The sequence below is a fragment of the Nerophis ophidion genome, linkage group LG03, assembly GCF_033978795.1.
Source record: "Nerophis ophidion isolate RoL-2023_Sa linkage group LG03, RoL_Noph_v1.0, whole genome shotgun sequence".
NCBI classification, from domain to species: Eukaryota; Metazoa; Chordata; class Actinopteri; order Syngnathiformes; family Syngnathidae; genus Nerophis; species Nerophis ophidion.
Window position 1 is genome coordinate 45,494,228 of NC_084613.1, and position 21,418 is coordinate 45,515,645.

At 40.1% G+C, this 21,418-nt stretch overlaps 1 protein-coding gene across 2 annotated transcripts in view; it reads left to right on the forward strand.

Annotated features, from left to right (window-relative positions):
- The window catches only part of LOC133549691 (intraflagellar transport protein 43 homolog A), a 33,215-nt gene that overhangs the window by 1,177 nt on the left and 10,620 nt on the right, over positions 1-21,418 (forward strand). For both annotated transcript variants that reach the window (XM_061895378.1, XM_061895379.1), the window contains exons 3-7: positions 2,838-2,939; positions 8,117-8,187; positions 10,345-10,380; positions 11,717-11,763; positions 21,052-21,124. In XM_061895378.1, coding sequence (XP_061751362.1) covers positions 2,838-2,939; positions 8,117-8,187; positions 10,345-10,380; positions 11,717-11,763; positions 21,052-21,124 — 329 coding nt within the window. The remainder of the gene's footprint in view (positions 1-2,837; positions 2,940-8,116; positions 8,188-10,344; positions 10,381-11,716; positions 11,764-21,051; positions 21,125-21,418) is intronic.

Below are 21,418 nucleotides of genomic sequence, written 5' to 3' on the forward strand. Positions count from 1 at the left end.
CATTATTGCTTTACAAGTTACAGTTATGTGATGTGCAAGACCACTGATTTTCTTTCCGATCCGAAACCCGAGTAAAATTCAGGCTGATATCGATACTTTATGCGTTAATATCTTAATTTGTCTGGTCAAATTTCAATAATAGTCTACTGTAAATGTTGCTGCTCTTGGGGATCCGTCTTCAAACAATATAACATCACAGGGTAAATGATGGCGTTATTCTTTTTATGTTCAACTCTGTATTTAGTCTTCAAATAGCCTACAATGACATGATACATACACTTGCTGTTTTATTATCCTGAGTGACTCATTTTAAGTGCCAGTGATTTTCTTAAAAAAATAAAGTTTGCAATTGCTATGTATAATTTAATGACACTCACATTATGAATTATTTAAGAAACTTTACCTGAATAAATAAAAACATTAGAAAAAATTGTGTAGTCCATCCATCCATCCATTTCCTACCGCTTGTCCCTTTCGGTGTCGCAGGGGGTCGCTGGAGCCTATCTCAGGTGCATTCGGGCGTAAGGCGGCGTACACCCTGGAAAATTTGCCACCTCATCACAGATATTACTGAAGTGTCATATACTATTTCATACATACCACCCATCCAGCCATCCATTTCTTACCGCTTGTCCCTTTTGGGGTTGTGGGGGTCGCTGGCGCCTATCTCAGCTGCATTCTGATGGTAGGCGGGGTACATCCTGGACTAGTCGCCACCTCAACACAGAGATTAGTATAGTGTAATATATTATTTCATACATACAGTATGTGTATATATATAAATATATATATATACATATATATATATATATATATATATATATATATACATACAGTGGGGCAAAAAAATATTTAGTCAGCCGCCGATTGTGCAAGTTCTCCCACTTAGAATGATGACAGAGGTCTGTAATTTTCATCATAGGTACACTTCAATTGTGAGAGACAGAATGTGAAAAAAAATCCAGGAATTCACATTGTTGGAATTTTAAAGAATTTATTTATAAATTATGGTGGAAAATAAGTATTTGGTCAGCCATTCAAAGCTCTCACTGATGGAAGGAGGTTTTGGCTCAAAATTTCACGATACATGGCCCCATTCATTCATTCCTTAACACGGATCAATCGTCCTGTCCCCTTAGCAGAAAAAAAGCCCCAAAGCATGATGTTTCCACCCCCATGATTCACAGTAGGTATGGTGTTCTTGGAATGCAGCTCAGTATTCTTCTTCTTCCAAACACGACAAGTTGATTTCATACCAAAAAGTTATATTTTGGTTTCATCTGACCACATGACATTCTCCCAATCCTCTGCTGTATCATCCATGTGCTCTCTGGCAATCTTCAGATGGGCCTGGACATGCACTGGCCTAAGCAAGGGGACACGTCTGGCACTGCAGGAATTGATTCCCAGTCAGCGTAGTGTGTTACTGACGGTAACGTTTGTTTATTTTGGTCCCAGCTCTCTGCAGGTCATTAAACAGGTCCCCCCGTGTGGTTTTGGGATTTTTACTCACCGTTCTCATGATCATTTTGACCCCACGGGATGAGATCTTGCGTGGAGCCCCAGATCAAGGGAGATTATCAGTGGTCTTGTATGTCTTCCATTTTTTGATAATTGCTCCCACAGTTGATTTTTTCACACCAAGCTGCTTGTCTATTGTAAATTCACTCTTCCCAGTCTGGTGCAGGTCTACAATTATTTTCCTGGTGTCCTTCGACAGCTCTTTGGTCTTGGCCATAGTGGAGTTTGGAGTCTGACTGTTTGAGGCTGTGGACAGGTGTCTTTTATACAGATAACACGTTCAAACAAGTGCCATTAATACAGGTAACGAGTGGAGGGCAGAAGAGCCAGTCTGGTGCAGGTCTACAATTATTTTCCTGGTGTCCTTCGACAGCTCTTTGGTCTTGGCCATATTGGAGTTTGGAATCTGACTGTTTGAGGCTGTGGACAGGTGTCTTTTATACAGATAATAAGTTCAAACAAGTGCCATTAATACAGGTAATGAGTGGAGGACAGAAGAGCTTCTTAAAGAAGAAGTTACAGGTCTGTGAGAGCCAGAGACCACATACTTATTTTCCACCATAATTTACAAATAAATTCTTTAAAATTCCTACAGTGTGAATTCCTGGATTTTTCTTTCACATTCTGTCTCTCACAGTTGAAGTGTACCTATGATGAAAATTAAAGACCTCTGTCATCATTTTAAGTGGGAGAACGTGCACAATCGGTGGCTGACTAAATACTTGTTGCCCCACTACATATATTAGAGAGATAGATAGATAGATACATGTTTTCCCACTGATCACTTTTCATTTAAACAGAATCTCAATGATTTCGTTACATTACACTGTGTTCTTGTTAATGATATAGGCTAAGTTATCTCAAATAACTTCAGTATAAAAAGTATCAATATTTAGATTTTAGAATCAATATTAGATCATAAAGATTTGGTATCGGCAGTTATCAATATTTTAGTATCCAGCCGCACATTAATAGTTACAGTATGTTTAAGAAATTGAGGTAAAGTTTGTGTTTGTCCGCTCCAGTTTTTGACTAATGTACTTCAAGTGTTAGAAGTACAAAAGCAGTTGCTATTTGGAACACATTTATCATACATCCATTTTCTGCAATGCTTGTAGTTACAGTATTAGGGTCACAAGTAAGATCTAGCCTATCAGCTGACTTTGGGCAAAAAAACAGGATACACCCTTCGAACTGGTCGGCAGTCATATGTAGGGCACATATAAACAAACTAAACAAACCCCTAAATTCATGTTTTTTTAAATGCAAGTCTGATGTACCGTTAGACTCGTTTACTGTCATGCTAACATTTTCAGGTTGCAAAATCTGGTCGTAGGGCTCGTCCTGCTGCAGACCAATCATCACTTGGAGATGTTCGTAACTCCAGGAAGTCTTCCACTTCCGCCTCAGCTGGAGAAGTACGTAATCTCATGATACAGTATGATTGTTTGCATTCTATACATTTATGTCCATGGCATTAACTTGACCACCAAATGCACTGTCTCTCACACGTATGCTGTAATCAAGGATGATGAGGAGGTAAGTTGCACAAACAGTGGTTTCCTTGTGCGTCTTCTGTTACGGCTCCTTAATCAACTTTATACCATCAACTAACTAAGCCATTTTAAGCTGAATAATAAGAGCAATATTTGTTTTTACTGCTATTGTTTTGATACTGTCACTTGTTGACATTTGCCTATTTTCATATGATGAAAATTAATTACAATTACAACAACAAAAATGGTATAAAGTTTTAATGGAGAACTTTTTGTATGTTTAGGGTGTTTGAGTTGCCGTGTTGTTTTTGTTATTGTTTTGAAACCATCTGTAATGACGGTATTTTCCATAGCCACCTCAAAATAATGCTCAAAAACAAAAAATATGTCCACAAATGTCTCCCTTCTTTGTTTGCTTGTGTTATGCATTTTATCTTCAAACGTTAAAGTCAATTGGAACCTGTACAAAGCTATACAACTTATAGTTGGCCAAAATTTCTCTATTTTAAAAGTCGCACACAATCGGGACATCTGTCTCTAATGCCATCTAGTTTGAAGTGTTCTTTTTCTTTGGATTTTGTGTGCTTTCAAAGAAGAAACATTTGAGCCAAACCGTTCAACAAAAATGTAATTTAATGCAACTAAGATACCGTAGGTGTGAGAGGCACTGTCAGGGTTGCTCAGTACAACATGGCAAAGTTGTCAACACAGGAAGAAAAATGCGCACCAGCAAGTTAGTTGCCTTTAGGGTTGCATATATAGATTATGTAAATTTGGTTGACGATGGAACTTTTAATACTATTGTTATATTGTGATAATGCATGTTGATGACACATTTTAGCTGTGTCCTGCAAATGGCAGCTACAAGAGAACAACCTCGTCCTCAACGCAATGTAGAGTCCTCGGTAGTGAGCTAGTAGTGAATGTCCCTCCACAGTGCATAGCTGCATCTGAATCGACTATCCTCACCTCCATGTCAGCAAATAAAGTATGTTTCTTATAATGATTATTATAACTAACCACCGAGTAATAGCTAAACATACTACACTTCACACCGTTGGAGGATACAATAAGCCATCCTAACCGGCAGGTCTCTAATCTACACAAAGGTGGGCGGATCAATACAAACATTAAAAGTAAGGAAACAAAGTATAGTGTCAGTATACGGTCAATACTTCAGTGATTAGATCAATATATTTTTTATTCTCATAAAATATTGTGGTGTTTTTGTTATTGTTTACAAACTCAGGAAAAACAGTCCCTGGATGGGCTTTAGTGGCAAACACCAGAGGATTTAAATCAGAACTTATAGTAAAACATATTTTACATGTTTAAATATCCTGTGTTTTTGTCTGTATAGAGTTGTGATAAAATTGAATAATTCTATGATTTACATTTTTTTAGGTATCATTATTGGCATTGGTGTGACCAATACTGTCCCTGTAACTAATTTGTATTGGATTGATACCCACATTTGTAGTTTTGACCAAAACAAATGTAAATTATCCAAACAACAGAAGAATAAGCGCTTGTTACATTTTTAAAACAATGTAGATAGACACATGTTACAACAGAAAGTAACCAGATATAAACAGTGAGTAAATTAGCAAGTGGATTACCGGTAATAATAGTTTAAAGAAAGTAATAGAACCGGAAATCACGCAGTATGTCAGCATCCAAATTAGAAGCCTTTTGTAACCCGTTTTGAAATAGTTCTATTATCATTTACATACCAAAAAAATATATTGTAACATATATCATTGTAGGAGGCTGCAATATATATACCCCAATATAGATTTTAGACCACATCGCCCATCCCTAACTGCCAATGTTTTTTATGTGAAGAGACGTCCTTCCAAAGCACAATTGGTGATCTCTTCTTTTCTCTTCATCATTGTACGTGTCTGCAAAACGGCTATTAACTTATTTTTACACTTGTATTACAGTTAGAATTGTTATCTCGGCAACCTTTTACAATGATGTCTAAAAGTACTGCATTTAATAATGCAAAAATGTGTCAGGACAATGTCAAATTATAGTGCAAGTAGTAGCATATTAAGAGCAAATCCTATTGCTGACATTTGTGTACTGAATCACGTTGCCTGAATTGGTAAATTGTGATGAGGTCAACATCCTCAAAGCATAACCATCCCAGCAATGCTCATGCTTTAAGATAATCTTCCCAAATTAGGCCAACTTCCTCAATGCGGCCACCAATGATTCTCGCGCCCCCTCTGACCCGCTCGGCAAACGCAATACATTTTTCCAGCGTGTCGTGGGTTTATTTACACTAGTCATTTATCAAGCCTGGCCACTTCTGCTTGAAATACCCAACTGATTGGTCACATTCCTATCATCCTTTTAAACAAAGACGCCACTGCTTTATGGACTCATTTGATTCGGACACTACGCATTCTTGGCTCTGTAGACTATCACATAATCTTAATTTAGAAACCACAAGGGTTTAGCTAATTGCCTTAACAGCCGTGACATTTTTGGTCATGAGCAATTGAAGGCACTGATTTGTTTGGATGAGGTCATTAGCATTTTTTTGTTCGGGACAACTGGCAATTAAACGTGCCGAATTGTTAGTTTAATTAAACATCAAAACGAAATTCTTTAGAATTAATGACATTTTTGTGATACCTGTGGTCACTAATTGTACAAAATTTAGGGTGCTTGTTGAACACAAACTTTTACTTTAGGTAGTCATATCTGTTTGCGTGTTTGTGTCCCCTTCCCTTATTTTGTGCCTAACAGTGACGTCCACATTTATAAATAGCTTGGCCAAAAGGAACCAGCCATGAAAATTGTTTTCCTCTTTCATCATAAATGAAAGAAATTCTTCACGAGCACTTTGTCCTCTGCAGACTCAATTTGGTAATGAGAAATGTTGTGGCCTTTTTTTCTCTTTTCCGCATTCATTTGTCTCGTGCCCCATGTGCTTGTGTTGCAAGGAATGCATTCATTCAAGGGCAGTTCTCAGGGTCCCACTCTCAGGATCATGATGCATACTTGGTTTACTATTTTCAGAATCAAAGAACGATAGGGAGAAGGTCATTTTTTTCCCAGTTATTCTATTTTAAGGTCAGACTTACATAGGGCTCCTGGTAGTTCCCACACTCTGTGCTCCATATGTTGTGGTCTCGGACATGAGTGTTTTCAAAAGTAAATTAATGCATCTTAACTATATGAGGGCCCAACGTCTTATCACTTTTCAATCAAACTTCTAAGTTTGTTCCACTGGTAGTAATCACTCGAGATTATCTACTACGGATAAGAACTCCCCTTACTGGCAGCAGTGTGAAACTTAAGGTTGCTCATTAGTTTGGAGTAGGGGTGTAACGGTATTGTAGACACTGCGGTATTTACATTTTAAAGTTTTCACAATAACACAGTGACGCCTGACGGTATCAAACACAATCTTAGTATGTAGTTTTTTCTGGTGCTTTAGCTTTGGCCGGGTCTGAAAATCAACCATCTCCCAGAATCTTGTGTGCAGTGCAGGGCGCCAAGGTGTGGTCATCGAACGCCGTAAACAGGAAGTGAAATGGGTTCGTATTCGATGAGAGGAATAGTTTTTTAGACATTTCCTGAAAAATGCCATCAAAATGTATCCATAACTATTTGAGTTACTCTATGTTGCTAACAAACAAATCCTGGTGAAAACATTTGGCGGCTGTTAAAAAAAGTCTACGCTCAACAAAGCAATACTTTCGTCTCGAGCGTTTTCAAGGCGACAGAGCAAGTCTCACGTTGCACTGCATGGATGTAATCACCAAAAATAAAAGAAATTCAACATTGGAAATATGAGTTCATTGAAATACTACTTGATAAATCCTCAATCCACCCATCCATTTTCCACCCCTTGTCTCGCTTGATGTCGCGGGGGCGGGCTCTCCAGCTGCACCCGATGCAAGTCAGCATACAACCTGGACAAGTAGCCTCCTCATAACCTGTCATCCAGAAAAGACATTTAAGCCAGAGAGGCCAGAAATCCATTTGTGCAGTATTTACATTATTAAAAATGAAATTGTTAGTTAAGTTCTTTGAGAAACAGACTAATATTAACATGTCAATTGTGGAGGACACGGCTTGTCAAAAAGTAAAAGTCGAAAGACACTATAGTGAACATTATAGTTTTACATTGGAGGTTTACAACACACCAGCCTTTCCTCGTCTCCCACAGTGGTTGCAGTGAAGCCAAGTGCCACATACGCGTCATCATATTCTGGTACGGCAAAAAAAGCATGTTCCCTGAGGCCTTTCTATTTGAGAAGGACTGAATTACAGGAAGTGTGTCCATCCTAAACATTCCCGCCACTTAATTTTACAAACTACAGCATTTTTAAGTCTTTTTTTTTTTTTTTTTGGACATATACCACAATAATATTATACCGTAGCCTTAATACCGTGATAATATCGTACTGTGAGATTTTGATATTGTTACAGCTAGTTTGATAAGGTTATTAAAAAAATGTGTCTGTTAACACAGTGATCCCCAACCACCGGTCCGAACAGTCCATGACACATTCGTGACTTAATTGCACAGGAACATAAAATGATTTATAAATGAGCACATTTTATGTGATTTAACTTTTGCCTGTCCCACGAGACAAACCAATTAGCCTGTTCATAGAGGTATAATAAAACTCTTGATAGGAAGTCACCATTTATCATATGTGTTATATCTTTGTTACATAGGATAATGCACAATAATGAACAAATAAAATGTAAATCAAAATGTGCCAGAACTTCCTTCTGCAGTCCCCTTGCTGGGGACTGCAGATGGAAGGGCCCTGTATGTAGTGTATACAATCAACCTGCCGGTCATCGTCTTTTTGCAAAGAAACAAGCCCAGGGCTCCCATTAATTCAGCATTATGGTGAGTTGGATTTTTTATGCCCTTATTTTTTTACATGTGGGATGCCGCTCCATGAAAATAATGTCTACATTAAACCGGTCCGTGATGCAAAAAAGTTTGGGGCCCCCGTTTCAAGAAGTTTTCATAGAAATAACTATAGACATTGTTTTAGTCATTTTACATGATTCAAGCCCCCTTGCAGTTTACTCAAATATATTTTGTTTTCTTCCTCCAGGGCCCACCTACTAAGCCCCCCAGGAGGCAGGGCGGCTGGGCAGAAGAAAGCTCTGGATCAGGTGCTGGCAAGTACGTCTCTACATTAATCACCTTCTTCATTGCCTGCACTAGAGGCTGTGAGCTGTGCGCTCACATTATGTGTGTTATTAATGGACTCTGATGCTGTGGAACGAGTTTATTTATCAGTGAATATTTGGGCCTCAGGCTGTTTATCAGCAAGGTTAGAGAGAGCCTGTTTAAGCAGACCGCTCTCCATTCGTCTTCATCTACGAGCGAGGCGGTAATTGACATGGTTAATACATCAGCCACAGGAGGGCACTGTTAGCAAGCCAGTTGCTCCATCACGGCGGTTCCAGACATTTTATCACTTTCTGCGAACTGCACTCTACAAGGGGAGCACCACACAATATTGAGGCAGTCATTACATTTCAATACATATATGTTTTTTGGTAGTAGGTGCCCTGTTATGCATTCACTTCATTTTGCCACAGTTTTCTTAAGTCTCAAGTTGAAGGGGGAGAATGAGAGCTTTCAGGTGATTAGTAATTTCTTTAGTTTACTGCATCGTCAGTGCAAGCAGGCCAACGAGCCAAACCATTGGCTCCTTTCTCCTGTCACCAGAAGGTCAGTGCGTCGCTTCTTTGCGTTTCTGTAACCCAGCTTGATTCCCAGGCTCAAAGCTATTGAAATACAGGAGGTGTAAAAGGGGTTTTGCACGTGCATTGATCCTCTCTGAAACAAAGTAAGTAATGGCCCCCCCTGGAGCCTGCAAGGACTTTTCCCTTCAATGTCACCCCTCATGCTCAATCACCGCCGCTCTCCTCCCACTAATCCCAGCGCAGAAATCCTAGGATTTGTCGATCTATCACTTCTAATTGACACTAAATGATCTGTCAGTTTATTGATGAACCTTTGAAACCAGGTTGTCACAATATATTTTATCCCGAACAAATTTTTTTCCAGGCAGTTTTACCATGTCTATCGCTTTGCCTTACATGAGTCTTAATCAAGTAACCAGTAATGTGTCTTTAGTGTCGAACCCCTCAGCCCCAGCCTAGACAGGACACAGTCCAAGGGCAGGCAAGTACATTAGCCTCTCCGCTCCTCCCTGGCCTGCCTGGTTAGACACCTGGTTCCCCAATGTTGATTTTGCTTAAAAATCTTAAGATAGACACAAAGCAATTAGAATATCAGGTCCATAAAACAAGTCATGTAGCCTACATATGTTACACACTGTCCATGACATAAAATCAGTTTGTGTATTAAGGATGAAAAATGATAAAGTGTGGTCATATAATCAATGACATTGTAAGTAAGGGCTTTATAGAATAAGACAAGCATTCCTTACAGTGTGACTAAAAGTTTAATGTTGCTGATAATGGTAAAAATAAAAGGTAGGCCTTAGACTTAAAACTCACACTGAGTCAAAACAGTGATTTATTATGTCTTAAACTCAATAATCACAATCATGTCTCTTGATATAATTTGCATTGTGCAAAGCACCCCCCGCAACCCCAAAAGGGACAAGCGGTAGAAAATGGATGGATGGACAAAGCAAAATGTTTTAAAATGTGTCAGTTTAGATTGAATCCTGCCCTGACTGTTTGAGCTAGGCACCAATAGGTGGCACTATATAACCAGGAAAACAAACAACAACTTGTTGCTGCCTTAAGAAGGATTGTGTGTTTGATGAAGACGTATTAAATCCAAATTCAACCGTTACTTTGAAATATTGCTGTCTAAATTATTGAGCTTATTGAGATCTTTTCAATGTATTGCTGACTTAATGTGATTGCCTCCTATGTTGAAACGGAGAGCATCCATCCATCCATCCATCCATTTTCTACAGCTTATTCCCCTTTGGGATTGCGGGGGGTGCTGGTGCCTATCTCAGCTACAATCGGGCAGAAGGCGGGGTACACCCTGGACAAGTCGCCATCTCATCACAGGAGAGCATTTGTTCGAAATAGGGGGTAAGAGTGGCGTTTAAACATAGTGTTTTATAGTCCATGAATTGTTCCAGCTCAGCTGTCTAATATGAGTGAAGTCTCAAAAGATATCAGCATGATACAGCAGATGACCAGAGAAGACACAGCCATTGTTGAGTCGTTCAGGGCAGAATTACTATCATACCATACAGATAAAGACTGTTATTTGGAAGAAGACTATTACTCTACTTGTATGAGCACTGCCTTACAATTGTCTGTTATTTTTACATGTACGCAGATCTTCAAGAAGAGCTGCTGCTGATGACCTGGAAGAGTAAGCTGACTCAGCCACATCATCATCCATACTTCTAATACTTATGTAGCTGCCGATTGAATTCAATGACAGTTATATTTCTGTGCGTGGATATACATAGTTCAGTTTAAATATTCGCCTTGCAGAAAAGTAGAATTGGCGCTGCTCGTTCACATTGTCCTTGATTGCACCTATTCCTTGCCTTCCAAGAACAATCACTTAACATGATTGAAAAAAACGGTGTGACTGAGTTGTCATCACTTTTATTGCCGCCAGGAGCCAAGCTCTGCTGTTATTCTTGGAGCAGCAATGAGGCTATGACTACAATAGACATCCTCATGTGGCGAGCAGGTAGAAGATGCACGCTGGCATCTATTTTTGACTCCTCATAGCAGCTTGAGCCTAAAAGGGGTGTAGGAAAGAGACAAGCCCAGTTTGCAGCCTTACCAAACTTTTGTCTCAACCACGACTCCGAAGTAGATTTTTTAACACCAAAGTGGGAAAAGTGTGCCTTTTTGAAACTAGTTCTGTGAGGCTGTGAATGTATCTTGGTGATTGGATGAATGCAAATAAAGGGGGTAGTTGACATATTTGTTTGTATTAATTGGCTTCTGAGTGTGCGATCCCCGTCGTAAGCTAACCTTGAACCAGGGCCGCAGATCACGCACTGCGTGTCTGTCCCGGCATCCGTGAGGGCCCCGTTTTGCGTGCATAAGCACATACAAATGTCAATTAATGGATGACAGGGCGCTTAATATGAAGTTTTAAAACCAACGTATTCCTATCCACTTCCTGCTTGATAGGAATATAATGGGAAATTGCAATTATTGAAAAAGTATAAAAATCATTTCACATAAAAGTGTGAGAAAGTTGTGTAATTTGGTATGAACACTTTACAGACTATAAAAGGAAAATCTGTAGAAGATTAATTTTCCTCTAAAATTAAGAAAAACATTTTTTATAAAAATGTATGAGCTCTGTTATGTTTTGCAGCTTCTGAATGTTTTATTTATTTATTGTAAGGGAGGGTGTTTGTTTGTTTTAATAGCAAAGGTTGCTGACCCCTTGTCTAAGCCTCTTGTTTAAGTAATACTTAAAATACACAGTAATATTTTGATACAGTACTTCTAGATGCAAACCTGTTCACAGCAGCCACCAGCCTGAGTGCATAGCAGCATTTGATAATTGTGTGCCAGTTCAGATGTGCTTCTGTGAGGGAAACTTAACAAAAAACTAGCCATAGTTAAAGCTACGTTGCCACATGCCAAATCACCTGTCAGTCAGATGACCTCACAATTGGGCTGCATTTAAAAAGTAATCAATAATTAACACCCTTTCTCTCTCTTTTTTTCTACAGTCGCCGACTGCGACCACAAACTCCCCAAGCATCAGATGATGATGGAGGTAAGTGCACCCTTGCTGTCCCACAGTTAGTGTCTCTCCTTTTGGGCAGAGAGGAGCCCTCTGTGCCTCTGCAGCACATTCATCCTCTGCAATACAGCAGATAAGCAGGCAGTCAAGAATGTAGCTGGCAACATTTCTCCTTGGATGCTATGTGAGTGCAGAGCGATACCGCTGACCATTGATGCTTTATAGATAACCACTCACCTTTTGATAAACATGAACATGTTCATTAAACAGAATTAGATGCCTATTTGCCACTGAATTGCATTCAGGGAATTAAGCGGGCACTTTCTCTTCCCCGGGCGACACAGTTTATCACATGCCCGCACAGATCTCGTAGGAACATTTCTGCTTAGACGGAGTCACCTGAGGGCCCATTTCTGTTCCCAACAAACAACGTCTGGATTGAAGTGAGAATGACATCGAAGCCCGGCGATGGATAACCGTGTTTTGTATTTGTGCCAAGTAAAATAGGGTCAAATTACCTGGGAGGAAAGTAGGTTTTAGTTTACCCTAATGGATACAGCATGTATGGGCATTGGTTAATGTCATGTATGTATGCCTACACTTTTTTTAGCAGGCGAGCTACCTATCAGATGACCAAGTTGAGGTGTTTTTTTTGCGTAACATGTTAACTTCATTTGGATTCCTGTCTTTTGTGAAGACAATAATATATGTTGGTGTATTACCTTATTATAATGACTTGCATTGATTCAAATCAGACAATATTTATAGTAGCAGATGATAAGTTCCACAACTTTGAATTTACATAGTGGAGGGTGAAAAAGTATTTTCTTTCCAGTATGACATGAATGTGGTTGGATTTTTGCTTTTTATATGCCCAGTTCCCACACTTGTTTTTATACGCTTTATAAGAAAAAGGAGGCTAAGTCCGTAGCTCACTAACTTCAGTGCACTAGTAATTTGAGACACTTATTTTGTTAAAGCAGGCAGAATGGAGCAGCCCAGGAACTGGCAAGTTTGTGTTTAGACTTTTGACAACAAATGTTTGTGAAAGATAGTCTGTGTTAAAATAAAAAGTAGGGCTTTGAATATTTGGGCACCACACAATTCAATTTTATTCTTGGGGGTAACAATTCTCGATTCAAAATGATTCTGTTAAAAATCAATGCTTTTTTTTAATAACATTGGTTGGCAGTTCTATGATTGACTGCATTCCTCTGTAAAATAATCAGCTCTGATAAATGTATATATTACTTAAAAGAAAACTGGTTTTGTTTCATAAAATTCTACCAAAATATTTAATAAAGTCAAATACAAATAACAAATATGGGCATCTTCATCAACAATATGATTTGCCTGGCTGCAAGGTATAGATTTAAAACAAAGAAAGAAAAAAAATTATTTAAGAATCGTTACAAAATAAAAATTGCAATTCATTCGTAAGTAGATTTCTTTGACAACCCTAATAAAAAGTTTTCCTCACGTTTCTGCCTGTAATTTTTTTCTTGATACTGAGCTCACAACAGCTAGCGGTCATCGCACAAGACGCTCGATTGGCGTGTATGACAACCAATTTTCTTAATGCCTGCCGATAGACCGGCATCACCTCCAACTGGTAGCTCGCGAACGACATAATGGGCACCCCTAATCTATACAATAGAATGTAATTATAGAATATCTAGATATTCATTTTTCTACAGTTACATGTAACTCAACACCTTTATGTGGTTGTTGTTGTAACTATAACATTTAAGAGTAAAACATTTTTGCAATTTGCTCAAGCTACGTTTTTCAAAACAAAAAAATATGATATCACCTCTGGCTGGCTTATGTTACAATTAGGGGTTTATCAGAAAATATTTAATTTTATAAATGTCTGTATAATTTTGATAATTACTAATTATATTGCATAAAAATTGTTTGTCGGCCTGAGTAATTTGTCTGGCGTTCACACTCACATAACCGGATCGCATGAACACTCAGAAAAGCAGTCCCAGAGTGTTGTTATGACAGGCTATACATTCAGTAATAGCCATTGTTAGTAGCTAAACTCTGCCAAATCACAATTATAAGCTGACTACACGCAAAAATAATGTGTGTTTGTGTATGTGAGTGTATGTGTGTGCGTGTGCAGGCCTAAATTACTTAGGGAAGAGTTTATGCTCAACACTTTGGACAGTTAGTGCCTTCTAGGCAGTTGTGTAAAGGATGCAAACAGCCCCTTTAGTCATTATAAAACAACTGAACATTCCCTGTCACTGCCCAGTGACAAATCACAATAAAAAATGGTCAGTTAAATTAGAGTGATTCTGTTTTTTTTTGTGCTTAATACCAGCAGAAAGATGATTTCTCTGTGGAAGGAGAGCTCTTCAAACCAAGCCAGAGGCAGGGGCATTGGAAATTACAGTGCTGGGGGTAGTGAGATAGCCACTACGATCTTGATTATACGTCCCCTACGCTTATCCGATATGTCCACTGGCTACTAGCTGGGAAACAGGGGGGAACCCGGGTCCTGGTTCCCACCGCCCCATCAGCTGCTCTCCCAGCTCCCTGATGGTTACCTTAAATAGCAGTGCTACTGCAAACACACTCATCTGTTTCATGTCTCACTGTTTTGCACTGAACCGCTGATGTGTTGAATATCGTCCCATAACCCTTTTCAAAATGGATTCCATGCCTGGCTGATCGTTTGACTGGACCCCTAGGTCCTTTATTAGAGGCCAGGCTGATGTGGCGAGACGTCCTGTTCAAAGTCACTAACTGAAGTCCAGGGGGAGCTTGTCTACATTCACAACAAATGATGTGTTTTAAACTTCATGTTTACATACTTCAATGAAAAAGCTGGCCATGTATTAAGGACTTGTGTGGGTTGCTTGCTGCTAAATTAAAGCCACCTTGATGTGTTGTGTCTGGCCAAGGCAAGGCAGTGTGTACACAGTAGACATGAGGCATGGCGGTGAGGAGAAACAGCTCTCAATGATTGTGTTTGCCTGGGCTGCTGTCCTCCTTGACCTCCACAGAAGATATTTTGTTGAGCTCTATTTCCAAAAGTTGTCCCTTTCAAGATTATAAGACTTGACATAGTGGTCACAGAATGCTTCAAAACGTTCGTAAAGCACGTTACTGGCTGAAGTGGTGTCAGGGTGCGTGTGGAAAGAAAGACCGGCCAGGATGCTATGTGCAAGGAGCCGGATGGCGAGGCTTTTTGATGTCATTGCACTAAGACCATTAAATTTGATTGGGGGTCCAGGGGGGACGGATTCTGCTGAATGCTGTGCTTTGTAAATGAGAGGACAAAGTGTCACCGGGGTCTCATGAATATGAAATACCCATGCCTGCATTTATTTTGATATCAGAAACACAGATGAATCTTGTCAGTGGCTAAACGAGCCTGGCATTTTTAATTTAGTTTGATTAAAAAAGGGAAAGGAATAAGTTATCAAAGTAGAGGGTGCTCACATATGTTGAAAAAAAGTTACCACTTTTGAAGTTGTCTTAAAGATTCTTCAGCTGAGAATTATGTTCGGAATCAAAAGCCTTGTATTACTCTCGCTCTGAGTCACCTTTATGGACTACTAAAATGCACTGTTGGACCAGTGATCAATCTTTGCTTTGCGGAGATATTCTGAAGCAGCTGTGACATAGATGCCAGGATACTTCCTCACACCAGCTGCATGCTTCCATATCTTCTTCCTTTAGCTTCTCTATCGACTTTGCCCCCAGGCTGCAGTACTGTGGCTGGAGATTACTGACAGCCGTCTTCGTGCAGTGCAGCTCACAATTTCACTGCTCATACTTGTCAATGTTCGACTGGAGTGAGCTAATAAACATGTTCACCCTATAGCCCATTCAGAAAACATTACTCAGGTTGGGGTGTGGTTAAGAGGGGAGTAGTATATTTACAGCTGTTGTGTGTGCAGTTGTGCACTGCACTTTCTAAAGTAGATGTTATTGTCACATATGCATGATTGATTGATTGAAACTTTTATTAGTAGATTGCACAGTACAGTACATATTCCGTACAATTGAACACTAAATGGTAACACCGCAATAAGTTTTTCAACTTGTTTAAGTAGGAGTCCATGTTAATCAATGCATGGTACAAATATATACTATCAGCATAATACAGTCATCACACCAGTAAATCGTCATAGTATATACATCGAATTATTTTCAATCCAGGGGGTGGGATGAGGAGATTTGGTTGATATCAGTACTTCAGTCATCAACAATTGCATCAACAGAGAAATGGACATTGAAACAGTGTAGTGTTTGGAGGAGGATTAGTAAAGGGTTAAAGTTGCTTGGAGGTGTTGTGGTGCATGTACAGTAGATGGCAGTATTGTCATGTTTAAGAGTGTCACATGCTGTTTACGGCAGACGAACTGTCTTACGGTAGAGTGGTAGACGTAAACGTGACTGCTGTTGTTGTGTGTTGTTACTGCGCTGGGAGGACTTAATGAAACTGCCTAACAATAAACCCACATAAGAAACCAAGAACTCACCCTCGAGCAATCTACAGTACAGTTATAACGTCATTGGGCAGACACGCTCTCAGACACGTTACTCAGGTCCATATATAAGAAACCAAGAACTCACCCTCGACCAATCTACAGTACAGTTATAACGTCATTGGGCAGACACGCTCTCAGACACGTCACTCAGGTCCATATAGAGCTGGAGAGGGCGTGGCCTCCAGTTCCGCCTGAATTTCGGGAGATTTTCGGGAGGGTTAGCATGTATGAGCCTGGCACACCTGGTTGCAGTGGCCAATCAGGCTACTATTTATGCCTGCCCCGCCTGTCCGTCAGGGCTCGAGGATTGACTATGTTAAGGACCTTTTGCATGCATGACTGCTTCACTCTTTGTTGAGTATATTAAAAGACTCTTACTTGCACGTCGTTCTCATGTTTCCTGCATCTAAAAGTCACAACTACCGCAGCGATGCGAATTCCTCACAGTTGTGACAGAGTGGAATGCATAGGGAGTCTCAATCTCTAGTTACTTCATTCTGTTCAACGACAAAATACAAACCCAGTTTCCATATGAGTGAGGAAATTGTGTTGGATGTAAATATAAACGGAATACAATGATTTGCAAATCCTTTTCAACCCATATTCAATTGAATGCACTACAAAGACAAAATATTTGATGTTCAAACTCATAAACTTTTTTTTTTTTTTTTGCAAATAATAATTTATTTAGAATTTCATGGCTGCAACACGTGCCAAAGTAGTTGAGAAAGGGCATGTTCACCGTTGTGTTACATCGCCTTTTCTTTTCACAACACTCAATAAACGTTTGGGAACTGAGGAAACTAATTGTTGAAGCTTTGAAAGTGAAATTATTTCCCATTCTTGTTTTATGTAGAGCTTCAGTTGTTCAACAGTCCGGAGTCTCCACAGTCGTATTTTACGCTTCATAATGCGCCACACATTTTCGATGGGAGACAGGTCTGGACTGCAGGCGGGCCAGGAAAGTACCCGCACTCTTTTTTTACGAAGCCACTCTGTTGTAACAACTCCTGAAGATGGCTTGGCATTGTCTTACTGAAATAAGCAGGGGCGTCTATGAAAAAGACGGCGCTTAGATGGCAGCATATGTTGTTCCAAAACCTGTATGTACCTTTCAGCATTAATGGCGCCTTCACAGATTTGGAAGATACCCATGCTTTGGGCACTAATGCACCCCCATGCCATCACAGATGCTGGCTTTTGAACTTTGCGTCGATGACGGGTTCACTCCCCTTTGGTCCGGATGACACAATGTCGAATATTTCCAAAGACAATTTGAAATGTGGACTCGTCAGACCACAGAACACTTTTCCACTTTGCATCAGTCCATCTTAGATGATCTCGGCCCCAGAGAAGCCGCCGGCGTTTTTGGATGTTGTTGATAAATGGCTTTCGCTTTGCATAGTAGAGCTTTAACTTGCACTTACAGATGTAGCGACGAACTGTATTAAGTTTCAGTGGTTTTCTGAAGTGTTCCTGAGCCCATGTGCTGATATCCTTTATAGATTGATGTCAGTTTTTGATACAGTGCCGTCTGAGGGATCGAAGATCACGGTCATTCAATGTTGGTTTCCGGCCATGCCGCATACGGAGAGTGATTTCTCCAGATTCTCTGAACCTTTTGATGATATTATGGACCGTAGATGTTGAAATCCTTAAATTTTTTGCAATTGCACTTTGGGAAATGTTCTTAAAGTGTTTGACTATTTGCTCTCGCAGTTGTGGACAAAGGTGTGTACCTCGCCCCATCCTTTCTAGTGAAAGACTGAGCATTTTTTGGGAAACTGTTTTTATACCCAATCATGGCACCCACCTGTTCCCAATTAGCCTGCACACCTGTGGGATGTTCCAAAAAAAGTGTTTGATGAGCATTCCTCAACTTTATCAGTATTTATTGCCACCTTTCCCAACTTCTTTGTCACGTGTTATTGGCATCAAATTCTAAAGTTAATGATTATTTGCAAAAAAAAAAAAGGTTTATCAGTTTGAATATCAAATATGTTGTCTTTGTAGCATATTCAACTGAATATGGGTTGAAAATTCTTTTCAAATCATTGTATTCCGTTTATATTTGTACACAAGTACACCTTGTGTTTTTGTCTTTACAAATACACACACACACACAGTATATTTTTTGGTATCGATGGTAAGAAGAGGTGCCAGGTACGAGACAAAGCGGAAGTGGACAAATGTATGTGTGTCCAAAAAACATGCTTAGGTTAACTTGGTTTCATTGGATGGCGTCTAAACGACATCGCCAGGGAGGGGCAGAATGGAGGACAAAAGCATGTGACCAGACAGACCATCGAGAGAGAACGTTTTTGACTCTGTAGGGCATAGTCCTCTCTCCAGCACTGGTATTGCTACTGTTTGTACTCATATCGTACAAACCTCGTTTCCATATGAGTTGGGAAATTGTGTTAGATGTAAATATAAACAGAATACAATGATTTGCAAATCCTTTTCAACCCATATTCAGTTGAATATGGTACAAACACAACATATATGATGTTCAAACTGATAAACATATTTTTGTTGTTGCAAATCATTTTTAATTTTAGAATTTGCTGCCAGCAACACGTGACAAAGAAGTTGGGAAAGGTGGCAATAAATACTGATAAAGTTGAGGAATGCTCATCAAACACTCATTTGGAACGTCCCACAGGTGTGCAAGCTAATTGGAAACAGGTGGGTGCCATGATTGGGTATAAAAGCAGCTTCCGTGAAATGCTCAGTCATTCACAAACAAGGATTGGGAAACGGTCACCACTTTGTGAACAAATGCGTGAGAAAATTGTCAAACAGTTTAAAAACAACATTTCTCAACGGGCTATTGCAAGGAATTTAGGAATTTCACCATCTATGGTCCAAAATACCATCAAAAAGTTGAGAGAATCTTGGGAAATCACTGCACGTAAGCAATGATATAACGGACCTTCGTTCCCTCAGACGGTACTGCATCAAAAACAGAAATCAGTGTGTAAAGGATATCACCACATAGGCTATGGAACACTTCATAAAACCACTGTCAGTAACTACAGTTTGTCGCTACATCTGTAAGTGCAAGTTAAAACTCTACTATGCAAAGCCAAAGCCATTTATCAACGATACCAGGAAACGCCGCCGGCTTCGCTGGGACTGAGCTCAGCTAAGATGGACTGATGCAAACTGGAAAAGTGTTCTGTGGTCTGACGAGTCCACATTTCAAATTGTTTTTTGGAAACGGTAAATGTTGTGTGCTCCGACCAAAGAGGAAAAGAACCATCAGGACTGTTCCACATGCAAAGTTGAAAATCCAGCATCTGTGATGGTATGGGGGTGTACTAATGGCCAACGCATGGGTAACTTACACATCTGTGAAGGCACCATCAATGCTGAATGGTCCATACAGCTTTTGAAGCAACATATGTTGTCATCCAAGCAACGTTATCATGGACGCCCTTGCTTATTTCAGCAAGACAATGCCAAGTCACTTGTTACAACAGCGTGGCTTCATAGTCAAAGAGTGCGGGTACTAGACTGGCTTGCTTGTAATCCAGACCTGTCTCCCATTGAGAATGTTTTGCGCATTATGAAGCCTAAAATACCACAACGGAGACCCCGGACTGTTGAACAACCTAAGCTGTACATAAAACAAGAATGGGAAAGAATTCCACCTGAAAAGCTTAAAAAATGTATCTCCTCAGTTCCCAAAGGTTTATTGAGTGTTGTTAATAGAAAATGTGATGAAACACAGTGGTGAACATGCCCTTTCCCAACTACTTTGGCACGGGTTGCAGCCATTAAAATTCTAAGTTAATTGTTATTTGCAAAAAAAAAAAAAAAATTATGAGTTTGAACATCAAATATGTTGTCTGAAAAGGATTTGCAAATCATTGTATTCCGTTTATATTTACATCTAACACAATTTCCCAACTCATATGGAAACGCGGTTTGTAGAATAAATTGTTAATCTTCAATTGTAGAGTCCTCGCCTTATTCAGACAAACCATTAGAACAAATAAACACGGGAGGACTTTGCCTTTTAAAATAGATCTGACCAAAACTTAACATATTACATAACTAAATATAATATGCTATCATCTGTTGTTGCAAATTCTCCAATTTTAATACTTGTCAGTGCCCACTGAGGCGCTCCTGATGACATTGCAACATTTTTTCGGCATTTATTAGTGTGATTGTTTCCCCTCTTGTCTTTCTGCACGTCTCATTATCTTTACTCATATCTTCATGTTCCAACAAATGTCCGAGCCCAATATTTTGAAAGTTTGCCCTGTCCTTCTTGGGAGTAGAGCCATCTTCTCTCCTGTTGCGTTTTGCCAATTAAAGTGGGTTCCCACTGTTTGAACAGCGGGCTGGCAGCTCTCAGCGCCACAGCTCCTGCCAGGCCGTGCGGTGACATCCGACCCCACACAGATGGGCCCACTAGCAAATACTCTTGCACATGGCTGGACGCCGCCGCAGTCGGAGTGGCAGAGTGGACGTGGAGGTCGGCCCACCGGCCACTGCAGGTCCTGGGGGTGGGCAGCACTGACAGGGCCCAAATGCTAGGGTAGCAGGGGGTGCTTTCTGGGGAGCCCCCGGCCAGTGCCCAGCTCACAGCGGGAAGTACTGCCGCCTCACTCCTGAATATTCATGGCCGCATGGCTATTGTGACAGGACAGCTCTTCTGAGGATGCGGCGGGAGAGAGGGAGGGGAGGAAGTGCCCACTGACACACACAAAAAAACCCACATTCATTTATTTTAATTTTTTGTGTCATTTTGTCACTGCAGGTGCATAACTCTAATGGTGTCTTGATTTGTTTTTAGATATTCCTGTCATTCCAGATCTGGATGAAGTGCAGGAAGATGATCTTAACATGCAAGTAGCAGCTCCCCCGAGGTAGGTCTATCAACCAGGTTTGGTTCTATCTTCTATCCATTCACAAGAGACAATGGGAGTGGTAAATAACACTGTTATGTTCACCTCCATTTTTGCAATTGCCACAAAGTTCACTTTTTCTGGCTGAGATGGGCCGATGTTAGGTGTGACGTATGCAACTCTGTACCCAGGCCTTACCAAGTGGGCCCTTTGATTTACAGGGCAGTGAGAGGCACTGCGACATGTGTCGAATATGTAGCGAGGCTATGACAGCGCTGGAGGTTATTAGGCTGGGGCTTGCTCTCTGTGTGAGAT